Genomic DNA, 22728 nt, shown 5'->3' with positions numbered 1-22728 from the left:
AACCAAATGGATGATGATGTATCTGTGCAAATTTTGTGATTGCTCTCTGAAGACAGTTAAGGGATATGTTAATCATCAAATCTTACACAGACATGAAGCAAACGCTCAATTTCCATGTTGCTTCCCAGAATGTAAATGTAAATTCTCAAAATACAATTCTCTCAAAGCTCATGTTTTTCGGCATCACAAGAGACCAACTAGTCATTTTGATGATTCGACGGGCACGTTTGTTTGCAACAATACAGACTGTCAACAACAATTTACAGACATGAACAATGTCCTTTCTCATCTCAGGTCACATTTAGCCAAGGGAGAGGTGGTGTGTTGTCCTTTTGAAAAGTGTGACAAAAATTTCAGTTTAAGATCAAGTTTCACTGCCCATGTTTCACGAAACCACAGGACTTCTACATTTGCACAATTACGGATTATGGATACTTTATCTGAGCAACCTTCTTCAGCATTTTTTGATGTTACTGAGGATGAGGTTGATGAAAGTGAATTCACAGACTCACTGACGAAATGTAACGCAAAGCCATTGTACATGAAAAATCTCTGCCTGTTTTATATGCAGCTACAAGCCAAATACCTGGTGCCATCGTCAACCATTCAGATGATTGTGGAGGAATTCAGTGGTTTAAATTATATCTGTCATCAGTACACACAGAAGATGTTCAGGGAAATACTCAAGTCAAAAACGGCCCTTTCACAATATGATATTGAATCTGTGGTGCAGACTTTGCAAGGCCAAGATTTACATTCAGTTTGTAATTCATTACTTTCCACAGAATACCAAAGAAGACAGTATTATCAGAAAAATTTTCCATACGTGCATCCACAAAGAATGTGTCTTGGTCGTGATGAGAACCGAAACCAACGTTATGCACAGTATATTCCATTGAAGAACACTTTAAAAACCATGTTAATGGACCCAGTGGTGTGGGAGCAGTGTGCCAAACATCAGCATGTAAACTCTTCTGTGTTCTCTGACATCTGTGATGGCTCTGTATTCAAATCCAATGACTTGTTTAAGCAGCCTGAGATTACAATCCAACTTATCTTGTACCAGGATGCATTTGAGATTGTGAATCCCCTTGGGTCAGCTAAAAAAAGACACAAAATGATTGGAGTGTATTTTACACTTGGCAACTTTGAGCCATTTTACAGATCATGCATTGATAACATTCAGTTATTACTTTTGTGTTATGAGAAAGACTTTAACTATTTTGGTCAAACAAAGATTTTTGGCAAGTTGTTGGCAGATGTCAAAGAACTTGAAGAGCATGGATTTGTGACCTCTTCAGGTGACATAGTTCGTGCAACAATAGTGGCTATTATCGGTGACAATTTGGGGTCCCACTGCATCGGTGGTTACACCCAGAACTTCAGCACTGCCAAGCATTGCTGTAGGTATTGCTTGGTACCTCGCAGTGAACTTCAGAATGTGTGTGTAGACTTTCCCAATCGCACAGTTGAGTCTTATAAGGCGGCAGTTGAAACTCTAAGGACGACCGAACAAAATGTTGTGAATGGGTTGAAGTTTGACTCCATTTTCAACTCTCTCAAATATTTTCACGTTGCTCAGCCTGGCCTTCCCCCATGCATTGGCCACGACTTGTTTGAAGGCGTTGTAGCTATTGATCTTGCCATTTTCTTAGAATACTTTGTAAAAAGGAAGTGGTTTTCATGGACACAGCTGAACAGGAGACTTGCACAATTCAAATATGTGGATTCTGATGCTGGTTCTGTCCCATCCCAGATATGTGAAAAAAGAAGAAAGTTAGGTGGTCAAGCAGCTGAGAACTGGTGTCTCCTCAGATTTCTTCCTATCATAATTGGAGACAGAGTAGAGTCACAAGACCCTGTATGGCAACTGACTGTTAAGTTGAAGGAACTGGTTGAGCTAGTGTGTGCTCCCAAGATTACCACTGCACAGATTGCATATCTCAATGTCTTAATTCCAGAATATCTGGAAACAAGAAAGGAGCTGTTTCCTGCAGAAAATTTGAAACCAAAACATCATTACATGCTTCACTATACGTCACTCATTTTAAGTCTTGGACCTTTAATTCGTTTATGGTCATTGAGATTTGAAAGCAAACATTCCTACTTTAAAAGAAGTGTAAGAAGAACACAGAACTTCAAAAATGTATGCAAGACATTGTCACACAACCATCAACTTCTTCAAGCATATCTTCACTCACGGTCATTTTTTTCACCAAAGCTTAAAAGTGTCGATTTGGTCACATACTCTCCTCATTTGTACAGTGATGCTGTGAACAAAGCTGTTGAGAAAAGCTTGCTTAATGGACCAGACTTTGTTTCAACACGGGTAGAATACAAGGGTACCATGTACAGGAAAGGAAACTTAATTTGCCTTAAATGTGAAGAGGAGGATTCTGTTTTACAGTTTGGACAGATTGAGTTGATTTTCGTGAAAGATGATGAGGTGACTTTCCTCGTGACTCCCCGCCACACAGTGTATTTGCATGATTATGGACTTTATGAGATTTTGTCTGCAACAAAGGAATTAATTTGTGTAAACGCTGAGGAATGTCTGGATTATTATCCCTTAAATGAGTACAGTTTTATGGGACTGAAGATCATTACTCTGAAGCACAGCGTTGTTCATCTGTAAAAAGGATAAACTGTCCTCTCCCAACAGAAATGGATGCATTTTTAATTTTTATTGAGAATGTGTTCCCAAACCCTATAACTTCAAAGCTAGCAATAGAGGGTTTGAACCGCCTAGGTGTGGAGACCATAGATGACCTTCAGTTTTTGAAAGAAGATGATCTAGGTGGCTTTCTAAAACCGATTGAAGCAAGAAAACTAATAGCCCAAATCCCAAGTAAGTTTTCAAATAAATGGTTCTTTTTACATGTATATATATATATGTATGCGTGTGTAAAAAGTATAATGTATATATGTATATAATTTACATATATAAATATAATTTTTTACATATATAAATTGCTTCCACTCTGCAAAACACTGCCAATGATTTGTCTGCTGAATACACTTCTGATGAATCAGGTTCACCTGGTCCTGGATGCTCAATTTCACCATCCAGCTCTTCAAGTGGAAGACGTGAGTAAAACAATGATACAGCATTAAATAATCCACAAACATCTTAGAAGAAAAGGTTCTATATAGAATCTTTAAAAGGTTTTATCAGGGCTACATATTTAGAACCCCTAAAATGTCCTATACAGAACCCTTTTTAAGGGTTCAATAAGAACCCTTTAGGGTTCTTTGTAACCAGGAAAATGGTTCTTTATGGAACCTTATGGGTTCGTTCATTATCATTTGTTTTGTCCTTTCCGGATTGAATATTTCATATTTTTGATATACATCAAGACCCTAAAATGTATTTATAAATGCATGTAAATGATCACAAAATTCAAGGTATGGGGGTTAGAAAATGTATATATTTATTTCATTTTATGTGGGTAATCATTATCACACGAAGAGTGCCATTTCAAGTTTTCTCCTCCAAAAATCAGCATGCAAAATGTGAAATTAAGTTATACAATAGTTTAATAAACAATGATTTAATTACAACTACAAAATGTTGCAGAATAATGTAATATATGAAGGAATAATAGCCTAGAGAACCTTTGTGCCAAAAGGGTTCTTTCTTGTCATTATAGAACCATTTTTAAGCATACAAGGTTCTTTGGAGTTGAGTAAAGAACCCTATTCTTCATATGTAGAACCCCAAATGAACCCTTTTTTGTAAGAGTGTACACTAGTCAACATTTGAAGCGGATCAAAAAGTTAATTAACTTCACAAGAACAGGTATTGGTTTTAAGACAACTGAAAGGTTTGATCCACTTTAAATGTTAACTTGTGTACATGCATACAATTAGATAACCTGGAAAAACAACTCCCCAGTCTCTTTCATTCTGTACTTTGTTAGCTGTACTCCTTGAATTACAGTATTTCAATGTGTTTCTTGTTTCTGCAGTATGGTTTTCAAAGCAGTTTTTTGTTTATGCCGTGTAGAAATTGCTTCCACTCTGCAAAACACTGCCAATGATTTGTCTGCTGAATGCACTTCTGATGGATCAGGTTCACCTGCTCCTGGATGCTCAATTTCACCATCCAGCTCTTCAAGTGGCAGACGTGAGTAAAACAATGATACAGCATTAAATAATCCACAAACATTTTGAAAGCAAAACAGGTAAATTTTTAAATCTTGTAATTCATATACAGAGAATTTGCAATGTGAGCACGCCTTTAACATGTACAGTTCACAGATTCAATGTATGTATATGTACAAACCAAATTCCAAAAAAGTTGGGACAGGTAGCAATAAGAGGCCGGAAAAGTTATAGGAACAGCTGCAGGACCAATTCGCAACTTATTAGGTCAGTTGGTAACATGATTGGGTATAAAAAGAGCCTCTCAGAGTGGCAGTGTCTCTCAGAAGTCAAGATGGCCAGAGGATCACCAATTCCCCCAATGCTGCGGCGAAAATAGTAGAGCAATATCAGAAAGAAGTTTCTCAGAGAAAAATTGCAAAGAGTTTGAAGTTATCATCTACAGAGCATTATATTATCCAAAGATTCAGAGAATTCAGATTCAGGCATTTTCTCTGGGCCATGGCTCATTTAACTTTTTTGGAATGTGTATCTCCCATGAAATCCAAAAGGAGCCAATATTTGGTATGACATTTCAAAATATCTCACTTTCAACATTTGATATGTTATCTATATTCTATTGTGAATGAAATACAAGTTTAAGAGTTTTATAAAGACTTTCTCTTACTTTTTTACTCACAAGTCCTACAGTGTCCCAACTTTTTTGGAATCGGGTTTGTATTTGTGCAAATCTGCAGATTTATTGTACATTTATTGATCCTCTTAAAATTTTTACTTAGTTTAGTTTGATGGTACGGGGCTTCAAAACATTGATTTTGGAAATTGCATGCATTGTAATCTGTACATGTGCCACTGTGGTGATTACCTGGTAATCCAGGTGTATGAGAAGTGTTCATCCTGTAACCTGTGGACATTGGTTTATCTTCTAGGTGACAGTAGCTGTGAAACTTCGTTTTATGACCATGACTGGCATTATAGTTTTGATGTTCCATGGCAAAAAATGCCAGCAAGTTTTATGGAAAAGTTGAAAAATGGCGAAAGGCCAAGTTGCTCTGAGAGAAGACAGTTTGTCCGCAATGTTGCTTCTGAGATTCTGGAAGTAAGCAAATGTCCAGCAAAAAAACATGTATCAGAAATAGCCCGACAAATGGTGATTGCATACCCAAAGTCTTTCAGAGATGAGATTAATTCCCAGGTTGTAGGAAGTGGATATGATTCTCTTCTCAAACAACTGGTGTGTAGAATTGACAATGTTAAAAGAGCAAAAGCTATTAGTACACCACTTTGTGGTACTCTAGAAGTATCAACAAAGAAACGAAAATTGTTATATGGTTGTATAAATTCTGATCCACAACTGCTAGTTGGAGAAACATCTGAATTGCAGCAGGAAAAAAAAGAGAAGTTGCTAGTAATGTTTCAAAATAATGAAAGTGATGTAAAGTCAATCTATGACTTAATGACTTCTACTTACACCTCTCAAAGAAACAACATCCAATCTGGAAAGGAAACCAAAGATTTACTTGATGAGTGGCCATATCTTTTTCAGCCAGCAGGAATGAAAGCACACTTTAAAGAGCTCACTGGCGTTGACATAAACAACAGCTTTGAAGAATCAGCTTCCTGTAAGTTCAGAAGAATATTGGACTACTTTCAATTTCAGTGCACAGAAAGATCAAGCAGAGCAGGGAGAATCCTCACAAAGTATAGAGCTGGAGGGGATCATGTTTGTGGGGCAGTGATGTTGCTGCTAACTCATTTCAAAAATGACCAAGACCACTTTCTTGTGATGGTAGAAGACACCTCTGTTCCAAGTGATATATGCTCAGAACAGCTTCCAGCAACACCATGTATAGTAGTGTGTGGTGGGTATTATTTACTATGATCTTGCAACACAATAATTCCTGGTTTCGGGTGACCTGAACTCACATTCTGTTAAATATTATGTCTTCCTGATTTTGTGTTTGTTCAAAGGAGAGAACCCACTGACAGCCAGTGTGTACATGGTAGCAGTGGACCAGATGATTGTAAATGACCATCTCTTGAGTTTTACAGAAGCCCTGTATCTGATGTTCTCTCTTTACTATATATTGAACATTAGTTACCCTGTAGAACTGGGAGCCACACTAGAATTCTTGCAAAGGTAATTCATAGACTGCATTCCTTTGGTTAAGAAGCATACAACAATTATTTAAGGATATGGTTTTTGTTGTGTTTAGGTGCATCTTTAGGATAAATCCTCATAAAGGTACCAAGGTGGAAAAGAGAGAGAAAAAGAGAGCGTACTCTGTCAACCCCAGAGTATTGAGTCTGACGTCAAAAATTGCTGCATTTGACTGGGGAGAGTAACAGGTATAGAAGCTCTGTTGTCTTTTATAGTAGAGGTAGACTTTATCTTCTGTTTATCATTCATCTATGATAAAGTGCACCAAAGGACAATCGTTTTTATAATTAACTCCAATAAATGTGATGTAATTGTCTGTCACCCAAACTGAGTATTTGGTTAAGGCTTGTTGCTGTTTCTGCTTTTCTTTTAGTTTGGGTTTTAATTATAACTGTTTGTGTCCCCACAGATTCAGGTCTTTCAGAAGACTGACATTTCTCTGAAGAACAAGACAGTCCGACTTCGGTGTACTACGTTTGTACTTCAGTGCAGTGCTTTGTTCCTTAAATCATTTTTATTACGTTGTGATGTGATTAGGATTAGCCTATATATATATATATATTTTTTTATTGAACAAATTTGTGTTGTAAAACATGACTTTTGTTGGGAAGTGTTTTTCCATCGTTTGATTTTGAAGATTTGCTCTAAAATCAGAAGCTTGATTAAAAGAAAGTTGTTTACAGCAATACTCTGGCATAATTTATTGAGTATTTTTCATTTGTTTTTTAACATTACTTCAGTTACACAGTATACAAATATGTCCCTGTACATTTGGTTTAAATAAATAAATTCACTAGAAAAATATTATAGCATGAAAACATTTAAGCCCAGATTTGCTAACTATTTGTGGCAGTGCACAAGTTCTGAATGTGTCAGGGTTTCAGAAGACATGATAGCATGTACAGTGATTATTGCATCTTTATTCGATATGCTTTTGTAGGAAATTTCCTGTACAAAAGCATCCCTCTACCCTTTTTGTGCCTGACCTGGCAGTAATGGTTACTAATTGAACTTATTTTTTATTTGGTCATTATGGAAGGGAGCTGCTGCAGTTATGATCTTGCACGTTGTTACATTTCTACACTCAGAAAACATTCAAATTCATCCTGAAGTTACCCTGAAACAATTTTAGCACATTTTAAGTTTAGGATGCTTGCTATTTACCTTTAATGAGATAAAAATGAAAATCTGTCTTGAACTCTCAGGTGTATACATTAATTTGTTCTGCTAACCATAAAGATATTTTTTTCACTTATTACAACTAATTACCAGCACTACATTGTATATTATAAATTATGTTTTATTTATCAAAATATTAAGTTTTGAAACAAGTATATTGTTTCAAATATACTTGAATGTTTTATGTCATACATTTTCTTTTGGGAGGCCAAATAGGGATTCACAGTAAAAAACGGGCTGGGCAGGGCGGGGCGGGGCAAGCTGAGGAAGTTTGAGAACCACTGGCTTATACATTTGACTTTTTTGTGATAGATTAAGCTATTTATTTGCAATGAAAAAAGTTGAAAGTGGAAATAAAGTAGGCTACTTTATTACGAGAAGAGTGTTTATTAAAAATAAAAGATTTGATGGGTATACTGAAAGGTCACTGAGACTCGAACCAGCATATCTTTGATTCCACGCGCGACTCTCTAACCATTAGGCTACAACTGCCCTCAAAATAATTCAGTGCTCTACCGGACCTTAAGTGAAAACAAATGCCTTTCGCTACTAACCACAGCGGCAACAAACTTAAAAATATGACTTTATAAACAATAGTCCAGCGCGAGATTGCCTCTTTAACAAACAAACGAACGAAATGTATGACAAGCAGAAAACAATTAGTAGGCTAAACACCGACTATGAGTCAAGGAAACACAATTGTACATTGTGTCGGATCACCAATGAAGTTTAGAAAAGATGCGTAATTTGTCCTAATGTCTTCAGTGGCACAGGCACTAGTGTGGAAGCCTCGTATTTGATGCTTGTTTCAAAGTCTTTGGTTCGAATCTGTAATTCCTACATTTTGGTATCACAAATCACATCGAAACACAACAAAAATGATTAGGCTTAGAAGTAAAGTGTTTAACGAGTGCTTAATAAAACATGTTAGGCCCTTATAGCATCCTGTTAATGTAGTCTACACAATTACTGAGATGCAAACAGAATCTGGCAAAATATAGAGCATCTAATTACTATTTACACTTATTGCAAACTATCGCGACATTTACATTATGTAAATAGAAGCTATGTAGGCTAAATCACAACTGTTGCTTTTTGCACATGTGCAAAGTCACTGCCTAATTCAGCTGAAACAAGACTATTTTGGTGTTAATGTATGCATATTTAGTGGGATTTCACCTGCCTGATGAAAATGTGATATGACTGTGAAATTCAACTGGTTTTCTCTGTAGAACTATTTTTTTTTGTCAACTCTGACCAAAAATATACAGGGATGTTTTTTTAAGGACATGTCAGGATAACAATACACAACAATTACTGTTTTTTAAAGGAAATTGACATTTTTTTGCAGTAAAAATTTTCAATTGTTAAAAAACATGGAAAACGTACATCAGATGTCAAAGTTAGTATTATTATGGAATTTCACTGGTCTGATCAAAATGTCTTAATACTGTTAAATTCTACCGTTTTTTCCCTGTAAAAATACATTTATTTTTTACAGTGCACATAAACAAATAAAAAATATTCATTAACTTGGTAAAACTATTCAGAGTTGTCATGATTGAATTTAATTAGTTGAATTTGTTTGGCTTCAGCTTCATGTACATTATTTTCTGCAATCAATATCACTGTAACAGTCCCCCCCCCCCCCCACATTTCTAGCACAAGTCATGCCAACCAACCAATGAGAATGGCAAACAATGGATGAATCATACCAATACAAATCTATGATCTACCTGTCTGAATCTCTACATAACTGGAACAAATTGTAGAAAACTACCATTATCTTTCAAGGAAACTCACGCTGCGCTGATTGGTGAATTGGTGATATGAGTGATTGCTTCATGAAGCACGTGTGAAATCAGTCCAAGGGTGTGACTAGACGTCAGTGGCGGGTGATTTAACAAACCAAGAAACTATAAAGCATGCCCAAACAGTGCAACGCTAGCTTCTGTGCCTTATAAGCACTATTTGTGAAATTGTTTGTCTTATTTGGTGTCCCTGCTGAAAAATCCAGCTAAAACCAGCCAAGGCTGGTTGGCTGGTTTTGGCTGGTCTCCCAGCCTGGTTATAGTTGGTTTATCAGGCTGGTTTTAGAGGGGTTTTGAACACTTTTTTCAGCTGGTCTTAGCTGGTCAAGTTGGTTTTAGCTGGTCAGGCTGGTCTTAGCTGGTCAGGCTGGGTGACCAGCTTGACCAGCTAAGCCAGGCTGGGAGACCAGCTTGACCAGCTAAGTCAGGCTGGGAGACCAGCTTGACCAGCTAAGCCAGGCTGGGTGACCAACTAAAACCAGCTACTTCCAGCTTAAACCAGCTAAGACCAGCCAACCAGCCTAGGCTGGTTTTAGCTGGATTTTTCAGCAGGGGTCTGTCTACCATCATTTCTTTATAAAAGTATGGCTAGCAAACAGCAGTTTACACTGTGTCCTCATCTCTTCCCACGTTACATTACGGGTGGGGATACACATGTGAGCGGAGTATGCACAGTCAGCGCTCGAGGGTGCTAACTGTGTACACTGAACAGCTTCCATTCCCACCTGGCGCTCTATGAAGAGGGCACGCTCACGTTCCCCCTGGAGGCCATCTAATTCATGGATCTAACAGAGGGGTTAGAGACAGGCCTTATTTCTGCTCTCACCTGCTAAATGACTTTTCTCAGGGTTCGGAAGCACACGCTCTCAACCACAGCCTTTCGAGGGGTAAGACGGATCTGAGTCGATCAAAATCAACTGCAGGCGTTAGATACTTTTCCTATTTAGCAGTCTTCCTAACATTGTCCTGGAAGCAGAAACACCCTGTCAGTTCAAAGCTAGACTAAAAGCTCATCTCTTTGACCTTGCATACACATAATACACTATAGACAGCTATGATTCAACTTTAGGCTGCAGAGATTAGGTCAGCCGTAACCGGGAACACTTTCCATAAATCCTGATGTACTTCATAAGAAGAATGGCATTTACACTAATATTAGTCTCTCTGTTTATTCCGAAGTTTACCACAGTCCACCATATCCAGATCTGATGAAGGACCTGCGTCTGGACGCGACAACAACGCAGTCCTTAAGTGTCACTAGTCCATACCTGTGAAGGCCAATTTGCCTTTACTTTTGTACAGACAATCGTTGTCAGGATAATTCCGGTTCAATTCCGGTACATACACTGTATATCGGAATTGAACGTTGACTGGATATATATATATATATATATATATATATATATATATATATATATATATAAATCCCACACTCATTCTTTCAAAAGGCTTGGGTCTTCATTCTATTAAGATTCATTAAGTATTTGCAGCTTATATGGGCTTTATACTATTATTACAGACATTTTTTTAAAGACCAGCAATCTTACTGTGTTAACAAATATTTGTTAATTTTGTATACCTCTATTTTTATGTGAAATTTCGGAGAAAAAATTGATAATTCAATGAAACATAACTAAGAACACAATAGTCTATTGTAGAGAAACTTTTTAAGCGATAAAATATTCCTGCTTTGGGAATATGCAGGTCCATGTGCAAAATTTGCTTGGACAAAACATGCTGTTTGACAAGCTAATTTACATATTTAAGCAATTGTATTAAGATTCATTATTGTGCCGTAGAAGTAGAAATATTCTCTCCTTGTATTCATTCTCTTGTTCCTGTGAGTTATGGTGTTCTAGCGAAGGAAGGCTGTAGAAGCTCACTAAAATGTCAATAGAAATATTGAGTCGGAAGGGGAAGGCTTGGCTAATTAGCACCCATTTAGATTTTATGATAGTTCAGTGATAGCCTCACCTGACACAGACTGCTATAGTTACATATTGTTGTAGCCTGAGGGAACCATAGGAAAATCTGGATTTATTGGTTCTATCATACCAGCATATTTCACATGCCATTATGGCGTGCCAGAGCTCAATGATGGTGGATTATTTATTGCAGATAAAATTGGAAGAGCAAGTTGATGGCAGGATGGCCTGGTGTCTGTGTTCTTCATCATTAACGTCCGCATTATGCATCAAGATCCAGTCTGGTTCATCTGATTTAACATTGTGCTTTATGGAAATATACCAGACGTTCTGAGGGAGTTTAATTTTTGTAATGTAAAATTAATGTAACGGATTCTTGCTCTCACAGAATGAACTGCATTTAAAGCCATTGTAAGATAAATAAACTTCAGCCAAATAATGTACTTTCTTAAATGTAATGTGTGCTTTTATATGTTTAATAACACAGGAAAGCCAATGCATGTTTGCATGATGATACTTCTCTTCTTGTGACAGCTCATATAAGGGAGGTTTAAAACTAAGCATTCTGTGCTGCATTATTGTGTGCCTCAGATTAAGCATTATTCTTTAGTGTCTCTCTATGCCTTCTTCCTGTCAGAAATAGGCCGTTGCAGTGTTCAAGCCTGTTGTGTATTAGTTAATGTTTATTTACTACATCCCTTAAACCCTTGGATGTTGGTATTTATCCTATTTACACATCAATATTACCTCTCCATGAGGGCCATAAGAGTGGCATTTAGGTTCTTGTATGTGCGGGTATTAAAATGTGCTCTGTGGCGTGTGGGGAGTGCGTTAGGGAATAGACTGGGCCCTCGCCTCCTATTACCCAGAATAAAAGTGTCAGCCGCCTTAATTACATCCCTGCCTGCCATTTTTTACAGTGTCCCTGCTGCAGTGTCTGCATGGTGAAACTCACAGAAATTCTGCCACTCAGTTAAAATGATATGAAATTCTTTTTGCTGTATAATCTCAATTATGAATCTACTTTGAATACATGACAGTGCTGGAAACAACAACAACAAAATTATGTTGAAGTTCAGCCAAACAGCTTCTAAAAATGATGATTGTTTGTTTATGATTATGAATGTTCTCTTAGCATCCTGATACAGTCTGAACACTTTGTCACCAAATATCAGTGCTGTCAGAAGAGCTGTGCTTTGAGAGTAACCTTCACAGTTGTCTGCAGGGGTCACAGTCTACCAGCCAATCTGTTCTACAGAAAGTGGGGTGGGTTCTTTCAGAGTAGTGCAGATCAGCTGCTGTTTATTCTGGGCTATGGATCAGTGCTTGGAATATGTCTACATCCTTTCAGACAGTCTCACAGCGTGGAGGAGTGTGTGGGCGACAGACAGTACTCATTCTTCACATGTTCCCCGGTCACCAGGACCAACAGCCCAGAGAGACCACATATTGTCTCTTGGGAAAGATTCTTGGAGAGTCAGAGGGATGAAGCTTGGATAAGAATTCATGAGAGAGAACAGAAAGCATTGCTGTTAGAAAAGGGATCAGTGTCCAATCTTTTTATCTCTTTAAAGAATATTCTGATAGCTTGATGTTTGATTTCAGTAACCTTACTCATAGATATTCTTAAGCATACTCGTGGGCAAAAGCCAGACCAGCCTGAAAAATATTAGTCACAGTTTATTGCTGATTTCAATATGTTTTTTTAAAAATGCAACCTGGGAAAAATGTTTTGGAGTTTTGGTCTTTCCTCATCAAAGCAGATGAAAATGACCAAAATGGCCAATGAGTGAACATATGTGGTTCAAATTGGCGCCACTTTTAAGGCCCTAATTCACCAATGCACCCCAAACCCTCTTTAAGATAATGGATTCTCACAGAGATGTGGCCTAATGCACTCAGGTGAATTGTCTGGATCCTCATTCATTAGTTTTAATGGTTTGATGATGACAACCATGTTAGCCATAAACACTATTTATGACACACATTATGCACGATCCTCACATGTGGCTAAAATTCCTAAGCAAAGCTGCAGACCTCTAATTAGAAGAATACGATTCTAATTAGAGGAGTGAGGAGCCATCCACTGCTGCCCCAGACAATCCAACAGTGCAATCAAACTCCACTTAACTCAACTCACACTTTAAATGGAAGCTGCTCCCTGCACCAAATAAACCCCATCTCTTCATGCCCAATTGATCAAATTACTCCCAGTTAATGCTCTCTTTTTGACTTTCTTTCTCTCCGTTTTTCTTTCTTACCTTCTATTACTTTGTCCCTCTTTTGTGTTGCGTCTGACATTGTAGTGTAGTTAATTAACACTCAACATTTTTTAATTAAAGTTTTAGATGCATGAAACCTCCTAGAACTTTTTCTTCCAAGAAAAAAAACCCTTATCACCATGACGTCTTTATTCTTATTTCTAGGATTGGCCAAGTTTCCCTCCAGCCAGAGGCTGTTAAAGCATCACTCAGCTCTAGAATGCAATCAGGCGCACCAGCTAGCCAATTACAGGGTGTAAATTTGGATTCTAGAGTGACCTTATCATGGTGATCCTAGCTGTGACCCCACTATAAAGGCTCAGCGTGTCCCGCACCTCCCCTCCATGTTACCTACGTTTTTCATTTGAGGGATCTTTATAAGAGTGGATATGAAAGAAAGCAGGTCGTGTGTGTGGCGTCTTTTCCTCTTTGGAGGTGCAGTCAGGAGCAAGTCTTTGTTTGCTTTGATTCTGTTCGGACTACTCCAGCAGAGCAAGGGTCGGATATTGCACAACATCGTTCTTTGTTTGTAATCGTCCCTCAGATCTGAAAGACTATGGTTATGCCAGTCCGTCTTTCCTTCTCTGTCTTTCTATCTGAGAGTTAAACTCAAAAGCTTTGTATCATGGCAACGTGATGAGATTCTGGTTTTAGAGTCTACTCCAAAACCTCAGTTGGTCATAGGTGATGGGAAGTGTGTCCTGTGTGATCTCTCTATACAGTATATGAAGAAGTATCACATTCATCCTGTTATGATCCTTGAATTTATTTTCTGTTAGTCTTCAGATAGTAACTGTAGTTACAGTCAAAAGTTTCATTGTAAATTGTTATAACAATGTGTTAAAGCTCAGGACAATTTTTACATCTCAGTCTGTAATACGAATATAGGGACAGAAATGTTCTTCTGTATTGATCGAGTGAAATAGATTATCTGAGAAAAAATAATAATAATAAAGGTATAGGGTTAAAGAGTTATATTTAATTTGAATACAATTGTGGAAATTGACAATTACATATTGGCTCAATAAATCCAAGAGAATCCAGATATTCATTGTCACAAGTTTCAAGACGTTGTGTGTATTGAGTGCGCTTTAGGACCCGGTATGAAGTTTAAAAGGCATTTTGTAGAATCATGAATTCATGCACTCATTTGTTTAATAGTTGTGTTTTCCCGAATACCACGTAATTATCTGATGGTAGCCAATAGTTTCATTTTCCTCTTGTCATATTTGTTTAAAATAATAAGTAAAAAATAAAATAAGTAATTGATATTTTATTATAATAAAATAAATTTGTGTGAGATGATGATAAAGCAAAATCCACATCGACTGACACAAGCTCAGCTTTAGTAAGCCTACATAAGTAAGTAACTTGCTGAATTTTATTTTAATTAATGTATTTGTTGTGCATACATTCAGTCTTTTGGGACAGTGAGAAATAAACAATTGCTATTGTCATATTTGTTTAAAATACTAAGTAAAATAAGTAATTTGTGTGAGATGTGTGCCATAACACAGTGCCATTAGATTGCAGTTGGCTTATTTCGGGGCCTATTGCTTTTTAATATCAAACACGTCAAGCTCATGATTTTCTTACTCATCCATTCATTTTTTTTGTTTGTTTTTTTATTGCTCGTGTCAGTAACTTTAAGCAGTCCTGAAAGCCGAATCTACATACCATGAAATAAATGATAATGCAAAATCCACATCGACATCAAACATAAAGCACATCAAACATAAAGCACAGCGCCTATCATTAATGTGAATTTTATTTTTTATTAATTATATCCTATTTTTAACCAATGTTTCATCGACCAATTGCCTGGATTTAATAAATAATCAATAAATATAGGCTATAGCAGACAGTTAATCACGACACGGAGGGGCCGGTGTGTGAACTGGAGAGATGGTTCTCACTGCGGAAAATGAAATCCACGGGGAGGAGTCGGATCCAGATCCAACTCGTCCCACCTTACATACACCTAAGCCTAGCCAACTCCACCCTAAACCCACCTCTAATCCCTAAACCCAGCCCTAATCCTACTCCTCTCCACCCCTTGGATCTTTATCCGACTCCTCCCCGTGGATCTCATGTACTGCTCATGTACTCATGTGCTACTGGAACTGGAGCTCGTCTTGTGAGTCTTAAATGAAGCGAAACACAATGTAAAATGAAGGCCTACTTCCCTCAGGAGTACAGTGGGTGCTGTGACGTGCGAATGTATAATGTAGAGAATAATTACGAAAATGGAAAGAAAATATAAAACGGAAATATATATATATATATATATATATTTAAATATATATATATATATATATATATATATATTGCATTAACTAGTTGCAACTAATTTATTACTAATAAAATTTCAGTTATAATATTACACTTACCATCCATAAAATAGCTCGTAACAACATTATTTATGTTGCCTCAACCCCTGCTGGCATAAAATCCAACAATCCAATCATTCCTAGATTAATTTTTGAAATGAACATCCTCACAACTCTCATGTGCATGTGATGTCACAATTGCAGGAATCTAGCTTGGAATATGTGAAAGCATATTCTCTTGACAACATGGGTATCTACAATTTCTGAGATTACTATGCTTTAAATCAAAGTTCACTCACAAAAACCACCATCGAGTTTTTGTGATAACCTCTGTGATCTAATGCAGATTTTGCGGAGAAATACCATATGTTTAGGAAGAAATGTTATTTGTCTTTTTTTATTTCTACCATAAAAAACAAACAAACAAACAAACAAAAAAAAACATTTAATTTATTCTTATTAAGTAATTGTTTCATGCGCATAGACGTTTCTCTGGGTTATTATGCTTGGAACAGAACATGGAATTGTATTGGAACTTCATTATCGGAAGAGAAAGGGCGGGCTATGTACACGTAATACGAGTGAAATGTGGAGCAAATAATCTTCCTCTAACTCATAACAGCAATCGTAGAAGTAAAAACACAGAGGCTGTATCCGAAATTGATTACTCTCTTGAGTAGTTACTTATTTTGAACTAGTTTTCACTTTGCAACCAATAAAAAAGTTTGTTCTATGTAATATGAATTAAAAAACTAAGATCTCGCCGGAATTAGAAGGTCATCTGAGTACTTTTTGCTTACTCTTTCATGAGCACTGTGAATTCAGACATACTACTTTTGTCACATACTGTTTTTCGCAACATGATTCAATAGGGAAATAAATCGCAATGACGATTTTGAAAGAAATTCGAACTAAATGTGAAAATATACCCTAACATTCACAAGCAGGCACACATTACCAATTTTGTGGGGAGTGATGGAAAAGTAATATAATGAGTGGAGTAATGAATTATTGTTCCCAGGGAGAAAAAAATAATTAAATAAAATAAATAAGTAATATTGTTTCTTTTGAATGGAGTAACGAGTAAATACTAATAAATTATATTTTCAGTCAAATCAAGTCAGTCAAGTCACGTTTATATAGCACTTTTTACAATACAGGTTGTATCAAAGCAGCTTCACAGTGATAACATGAAAATAATACAACACAGATCAATAATATTGTTGAATATTAAATGTCCCCAACTAAGCAAGCCAAAACCCAAGGCAACAGTGGCAAGGAACCAAAACTCCATCAGGTGACAGAATGGAGAAAAAAAAAAAAAACCTTGGGAGAAACCAGGGGTGCGTTTCCCGTACAACGACGTAGTTCGCTGCTTCACTACCATAGTACGATGCATCGTTGGAAAAATCAACTAGCTAGTCATGACTGTTTCCCGAAACCCACTGTCGCAAAGTATCGTTCAACCACGTTGGTTTCGCACGTGGTGGAGTAATAACTACTTTTAATGAAACTGTTTGAGATCCAATTAGCGCTAGATTTGTTTTATATAAATTACAGACATGTCATCTGTGGACTATTTCTAATTGTTCTCAGTTGTTTTGCTTTATTACCAGACTCAATATTTGGCTCGTTCTTAGGCTACATAGTAGAGCACGTTCGCACATGCGCACTCTTCAAGCACGTTACTTAAAATCTTTTGACAAACTAAAAGACGTAAATTCCATTTGTATGTATGTTGAATAAAAGGCACCGGTTGTACTGAATGTCAGCTTGCTTATTTTGCTCAAGATAAGGATTTATTACTTCCAAATGTCACAAAATATAGAAACGATGATTCTAACCACAGTTCGAGAGCTGTCGTTCAAACCACACAACTTTGCGATGCTGTTTCCGAATGTCCGTTGGAACGATGGTTTCGGGAAACACCGACTCGTTGAACTATGCTGATAACGACGGAACTTGCGACCATAGTTGGCTAACGATGCTTTCGGGAAACGCGCCCCAGGTCGGGGGCCAGTTCTCCTCTGGCCAACGAAGGAACAGTGTGTGATCAGGGTAGCATTAGAGACAAAAGACAAAGACAAATTGGATCGAAAAATTAAGAGTATTTGTTAATTTCCATCTGTTTGGAAGTCAAAGTAATCATGCTGCTATGGAGACGAGATATTGAGGATCAGTGCCGATGGCTGTCGTGTCAATGAGGCTGGCACTTAAGAATGTGTTGGGATGGGTCCAGGCGCAGCTCCACCATAGACGGTCCCTCGGGATAAAAAGAGAGACTAATATTAGCGTAGACGCATTCCTTCTTATGATGTAACAAGTCAGTTTTTAAGGCATCTTTGTATGCGATCGAGCTCTCCTTCCATGAAATCCATGAATTCCCAGTTCTTTTGAAAGAAGTGATAGTTATAAGAAAAAAACAAACAGGCACCAACTCTAGAGGTTCAGAGGGGGTCTCAACCAGACCCTCAAGGACTATACTGTAGATAAGTCTTATGAATGGATCTTGGTTCTAACTTGAAGCCTCAGTCGCCTAGCTCCACAACCAAAGCATGCGAGCAGAGGGTGCTTCTCAGGTGGCACCATCAATCAAGGCATGGAAAGCTGATAAAGAGGCCACATGAACCCTTAGAGTGCCATAAGTTCTTCTAGTGGAGGGAGCCCTAGCAGTGAGAATGGTCTTGGATTCAAAAGAATTGTTGCCCTCTGCCCAAGCCGAAGAGGTGCCAGGGCACAGTTCGGAATCGAGCAAGAAGACATCTGGATCTGGAAAGAGTGCGAGCGATAGGGGCAGACCTTTCCCTTGCCCCTCGGCCAGATCCATATGGGAGCCTCATGGTGGCAAAGCAGGTGCTGGCCCTTGGAAGTACGCAAGGCGAGTGCGTAGCATAACCGTGAATAATTCACAATGCTTGCACTTGAAATTAAGCCTTGTCCCTGTCATGGTTGAACCAGTAATATTGCCAATATATATATATATATATATATATATATATATATATATATATATGTATACATATATATTATTATATATTCATTATTATATGAATCAGATTATATATATTCATATTAGTTAGACATAGGAGAGAAACTTGTTCCGTTGTCTTATTGGAAGGAGATGCTATAATTGGATGCTATAATTATGAATACCTCATGCTTTCATATAAAGAACACTATACAGTGTTCTTTATATGTTATATTATAACATCTTTATGTGTTATTCTATATTATAATACTACATTATTGAACACACACCCCTCAACCAGCATGACAGACATTTACAGACACACATCCTGACTTCACAAAATAAATGATACAAATAATTATGAATATAATAATAGTGAAAATAACATTAAACAATACATTTTTTGTCTTCATCTGGCATGCATAATAAAGCGTTTTAGTCGTTTTATCAGATCCGTGTGAACTCAAATTTTATTTCTATATATACTTTATTGTCACTATTACCGCCTTTTATTTATATTTTCATGTACAATGTGCAATGCACCAAAACCCAAAGTTTATATATATATATATATATATATATATAAACAAAAATGTTAGAAAGCATTACGTGACTGATGATAACTACTATAGGTCACGTTGCAGACAACAATCTCATGACAGAATTTATGAATTATTCAAAAACGACATGAATTTCTTATATTTGCCAGGTTTTCATGCTGACTTTTCACACAAACACACAACTGGGAAGTGTTAGTACTGAAGTATATCCAAAATGCTGAGGGGGATGTTTAACAAAATGCAAGCACTATCTATTATTAGCCTAAAAGCTTCAATCAATTTATGCACATAACCCAAACTTATACAGACAGCAAAGCTAGTTTCAGTCTTGGGACCTTTTTTTTTTAAAAAAAAGGATAGCATAATTATTTCTATTAAGCTTTAACACTCTCTCATCACACACAAGCACACTCACACACATACTGTTCAGTGTCTGAACGTGAAACACACACCTTCTGACACTGCCTCCAGCCTCGCTGCCCCTGCGGCAACCTGCTGCCGAGCAACGCTGTGCCAGTTGCTGTACTTTAATTGGTCATTTGGGGAAAACTGAATAGAGAGGTGGGACATTCATCAGGAAATTAACCCAGCAATAATCCAGCCCTCCCATAGGGCAGCCGCCAGCTGTGGGCACAGCAGAGAGGACTGTAGGATGCTGCAGGAGCCGCATTGTGAGTCTGCAACGGGTGTGTGGTGGGATCGAGTGAACATATCTTCTGTGTGCTGTGATATGGTCTTTGTGGTAGTACTCCTAGAAATCACTGGGGGATGTGTGTGCTGGGGGAACTCGGCGACATAAATGTCAGTGTTAAAATGAGTAATAATGAAATATCTGAATAGCTATGCTTAATTTGTGCTAAACCAGGAAATGGAGTGGATGAATTTATTGATTTATTTGTTTTTTAAAGCATACTTTGAACGCTTTTGTGAAATTGTTTGTGTGAATGTCCCATTTAAGTAACTTATAATGAAGACATCACACATACTCAAACAATCTCTGGATCTTAATTATATCCACAATGTGTGCTAATAGTATAAGTTGATTATTTGGAGACATGAGATGACTTTGATCTGTGAGAGTAGGGTCAAATAAAGCAAATATAAAACTAAATCTGAGACAAAATATGATTGCATAAATGCAAATTTAGTTTGGGTAGGTGACATGAAGTACTTTTAGGAAGCTGAGATACCCTGCAGTTTGACATGGCATACTCCATCTAAATCATCAAACAGAAAACTATAGGGAAGGCAAAAGGTGATTATCAGTTACATAATCTAAGACATGCAATGCTCTCTCACACACACCTCACACAGTTAGGTTTTGCATATATTCATAGACATAATTTTATATAGTACAAACCGTATATTATGTCCCCTACACCAAACAAAAAACTTTGTGATTTTTTCATTTTCAAATAAGTATAATTTATATGTTTATTAATACATTTGCCTCATGGGGACCACTGACTGGTCCCCACAATGTAGGTGATCTTGGGTTTTGCTATCCTCGTAGAGATGTTTGGTAACCACAATTCAGGTTAAACCTACACACACACCACTTATTATGATTTATAAGCTGTTTTCCTCATGGGGGCCAAAAATGTCCCCACAAGGACAAGGATTTTGTATTTTGCCATCGTTGTCCCCGTAACATAGGGGATGTCTGTAACACACATACACGAACGTCAGCTACCCTTTATGCAGACTTCAATTATCCAACAGTAGTACCTCTCAGACAGCATTAAATTGTGGAATAGACTGTTAAAAACCATATAATCTATAAATCATATCAACCTAATATTCAATCATAAAATAAGCAAAACTATTACCAAATCTTCTTTTAAAGTGTCTGAACCCAGTGTTCAGGTGTGTGGTGATGTCATATATGAGTGATTGCACATTTCTGCTGCACGTCAATAAATTCTGAACACCTCTCAACCATATACATCTCTATTTTCCTCTCTGCACTTTAGATAGACATGAAGTAATTGGCATGCAAGGAGTTGCACATTTCACTTTCTAATTTTAAGGGTCAACAGCATTTTAATACCATTTTAAACACACGGCCAATGTTTTCCTTTTTTTATGACGCATGTACAAGCAGCTTTTGATGGTCGAAGCAGTCAAGCATGGTTAAAGAGAGGAGAGACGGCAGCTGCTGCCTAGTGCCTCTTAATTTTCTCTGCTGACCCTGCTTCACCTGGCTCAGCATAGAAATCATAATGCTATTCAACTGTGAAGAGAAATGATATAGTGTATTTACCCTAACTATTTATGCAGGACTGCACTAACAGAGGGGCTTGCTCCTAATAAAATGAAGTGTTGTACTTGTGCACAGGCAAGGCTGCAGTAGAACCACCTCAGGGCTTTTGGTTCTGCAGCATTCATCACTGACACAGGAAGATACTGTAAGATGATTTCATGCTTAAAAAAATGCTAATTTGTTTGTTTCAGAAATTTAATATATTCAATTTTTAGATTTTGATTTTAATAAATCTTAAACATCATACTTTTATGAGTCTCCTACTCCTACCAGTGGATGTGGCTAGGAGGCTCTTCAAGGGTTTGATTTGGGCTTTTGGCTTTTTTTAGTTTAACTTGCTTTTGCTATTTCTTTTGGACTATTTTTTCTTCTTCTAATGTACTCTAACATCCATGCACCAGACAGACATTACAGAAGACCATGTTCTTGTTTTATATAATTTTCTATTTATGTTAATAAATGTTTATTCTTGCAAACATCACTGTGTCCTTGATTCATTCATTTGTGACCATCCATCATGACATTATTATGATTATTATTATTAGGGGCGAAGGACTGTGCATAGTGACAAACAAATAGTTGTTTATGACATTTTTAAAAGTACATCAGAGATGTGTCCCTGTATACAAGAAAACTTCAGCCAGACTAATTTGTGTTGCCATATCATAATATTTTGATCTTGTTTTCAATATAAAGCATTTGGACCTCATGTTAATACCTTTTTTTTTTTATTAAACCTTTATTTAACCAGGGAAATAGTCACATTGAGATAAATATCTCATTTACAAGTGAGCCCTGGCCAAAATACCTCAATAAACTTGATTGCTTTATGAGCCAAGCTAAAACAACAAGCTCAAAAACACTTATAATATGTGGACATGGCAAAACTGCAAGAGCAGTGAAGCAACCTTCCAAGCATTAATGAGATTCCTCAGTGAACAGTGCTTTACATTAACAATAAGGTACTCAAGGCTAGTGCTGTATCGTCAATATGTCACATCTGAAATAAAGAGCGTTGCCTGCAACCCCTTCAGCCTTGACTTATTGACGATACAGCACTAGCCTTGAGTACCTTATTGCTTTTATCCCAAACAATACAAATATTAAAGCCAAAAAATGTGTCAATGCAACTTTCATGACATAAAATCTCTAAAAGTTTTTATTTA

At 37.1% G+C, this 22728-nt stretch overlaps 1 protein-coding gene across 1 annotated transcript; it reads left to right on the top strand.

Annotated features, from left to right (window-relative positions):
• Positions 1 to 5404: 5404 nt before the first annotated feature.
• LOC148978291 (uncharacterized) lies at positions 5405 to 6583 on the top strand. Its single transcript, XM_089133626.1, has 3 exons — positions 5405 to 5966; positions 6076 to 6244; positions 6321 to 6583. The coding sequence occupies exons 1-3, from the start codon at positions 5516 to 5518 to the stop codon at positions 6448 to 6450; spliced, it is 750 nt and encodes a 249-aa protein (XP_088989752.1). The 5' UTR covers positions 5405 to 5515; the 3' UTR covers positions 6451 to 6583.
• The last annotated feature ends 16145 nt before the right edge of the window (positions 6584 to 22728 follow it).

This window comes from Pimephales promelas, chromosome 7 (genome assembly GCF_988280905.1).
Source record: "Pimephales promelas chromosome 7, fPimPro1.hap1.1, whole genome shotgun sequence".
Lineage (NCBI taxonomy): Eukaryota > Metazoa > Chordata > Actinopteri > Cypriniformes > Leuciscidae > Pimephales > Pimephales promelas.
Note: the sequence above shows the minus strand (reverse complement) of the source record. Positions and strands in the feature narration are given on the sequence as shown.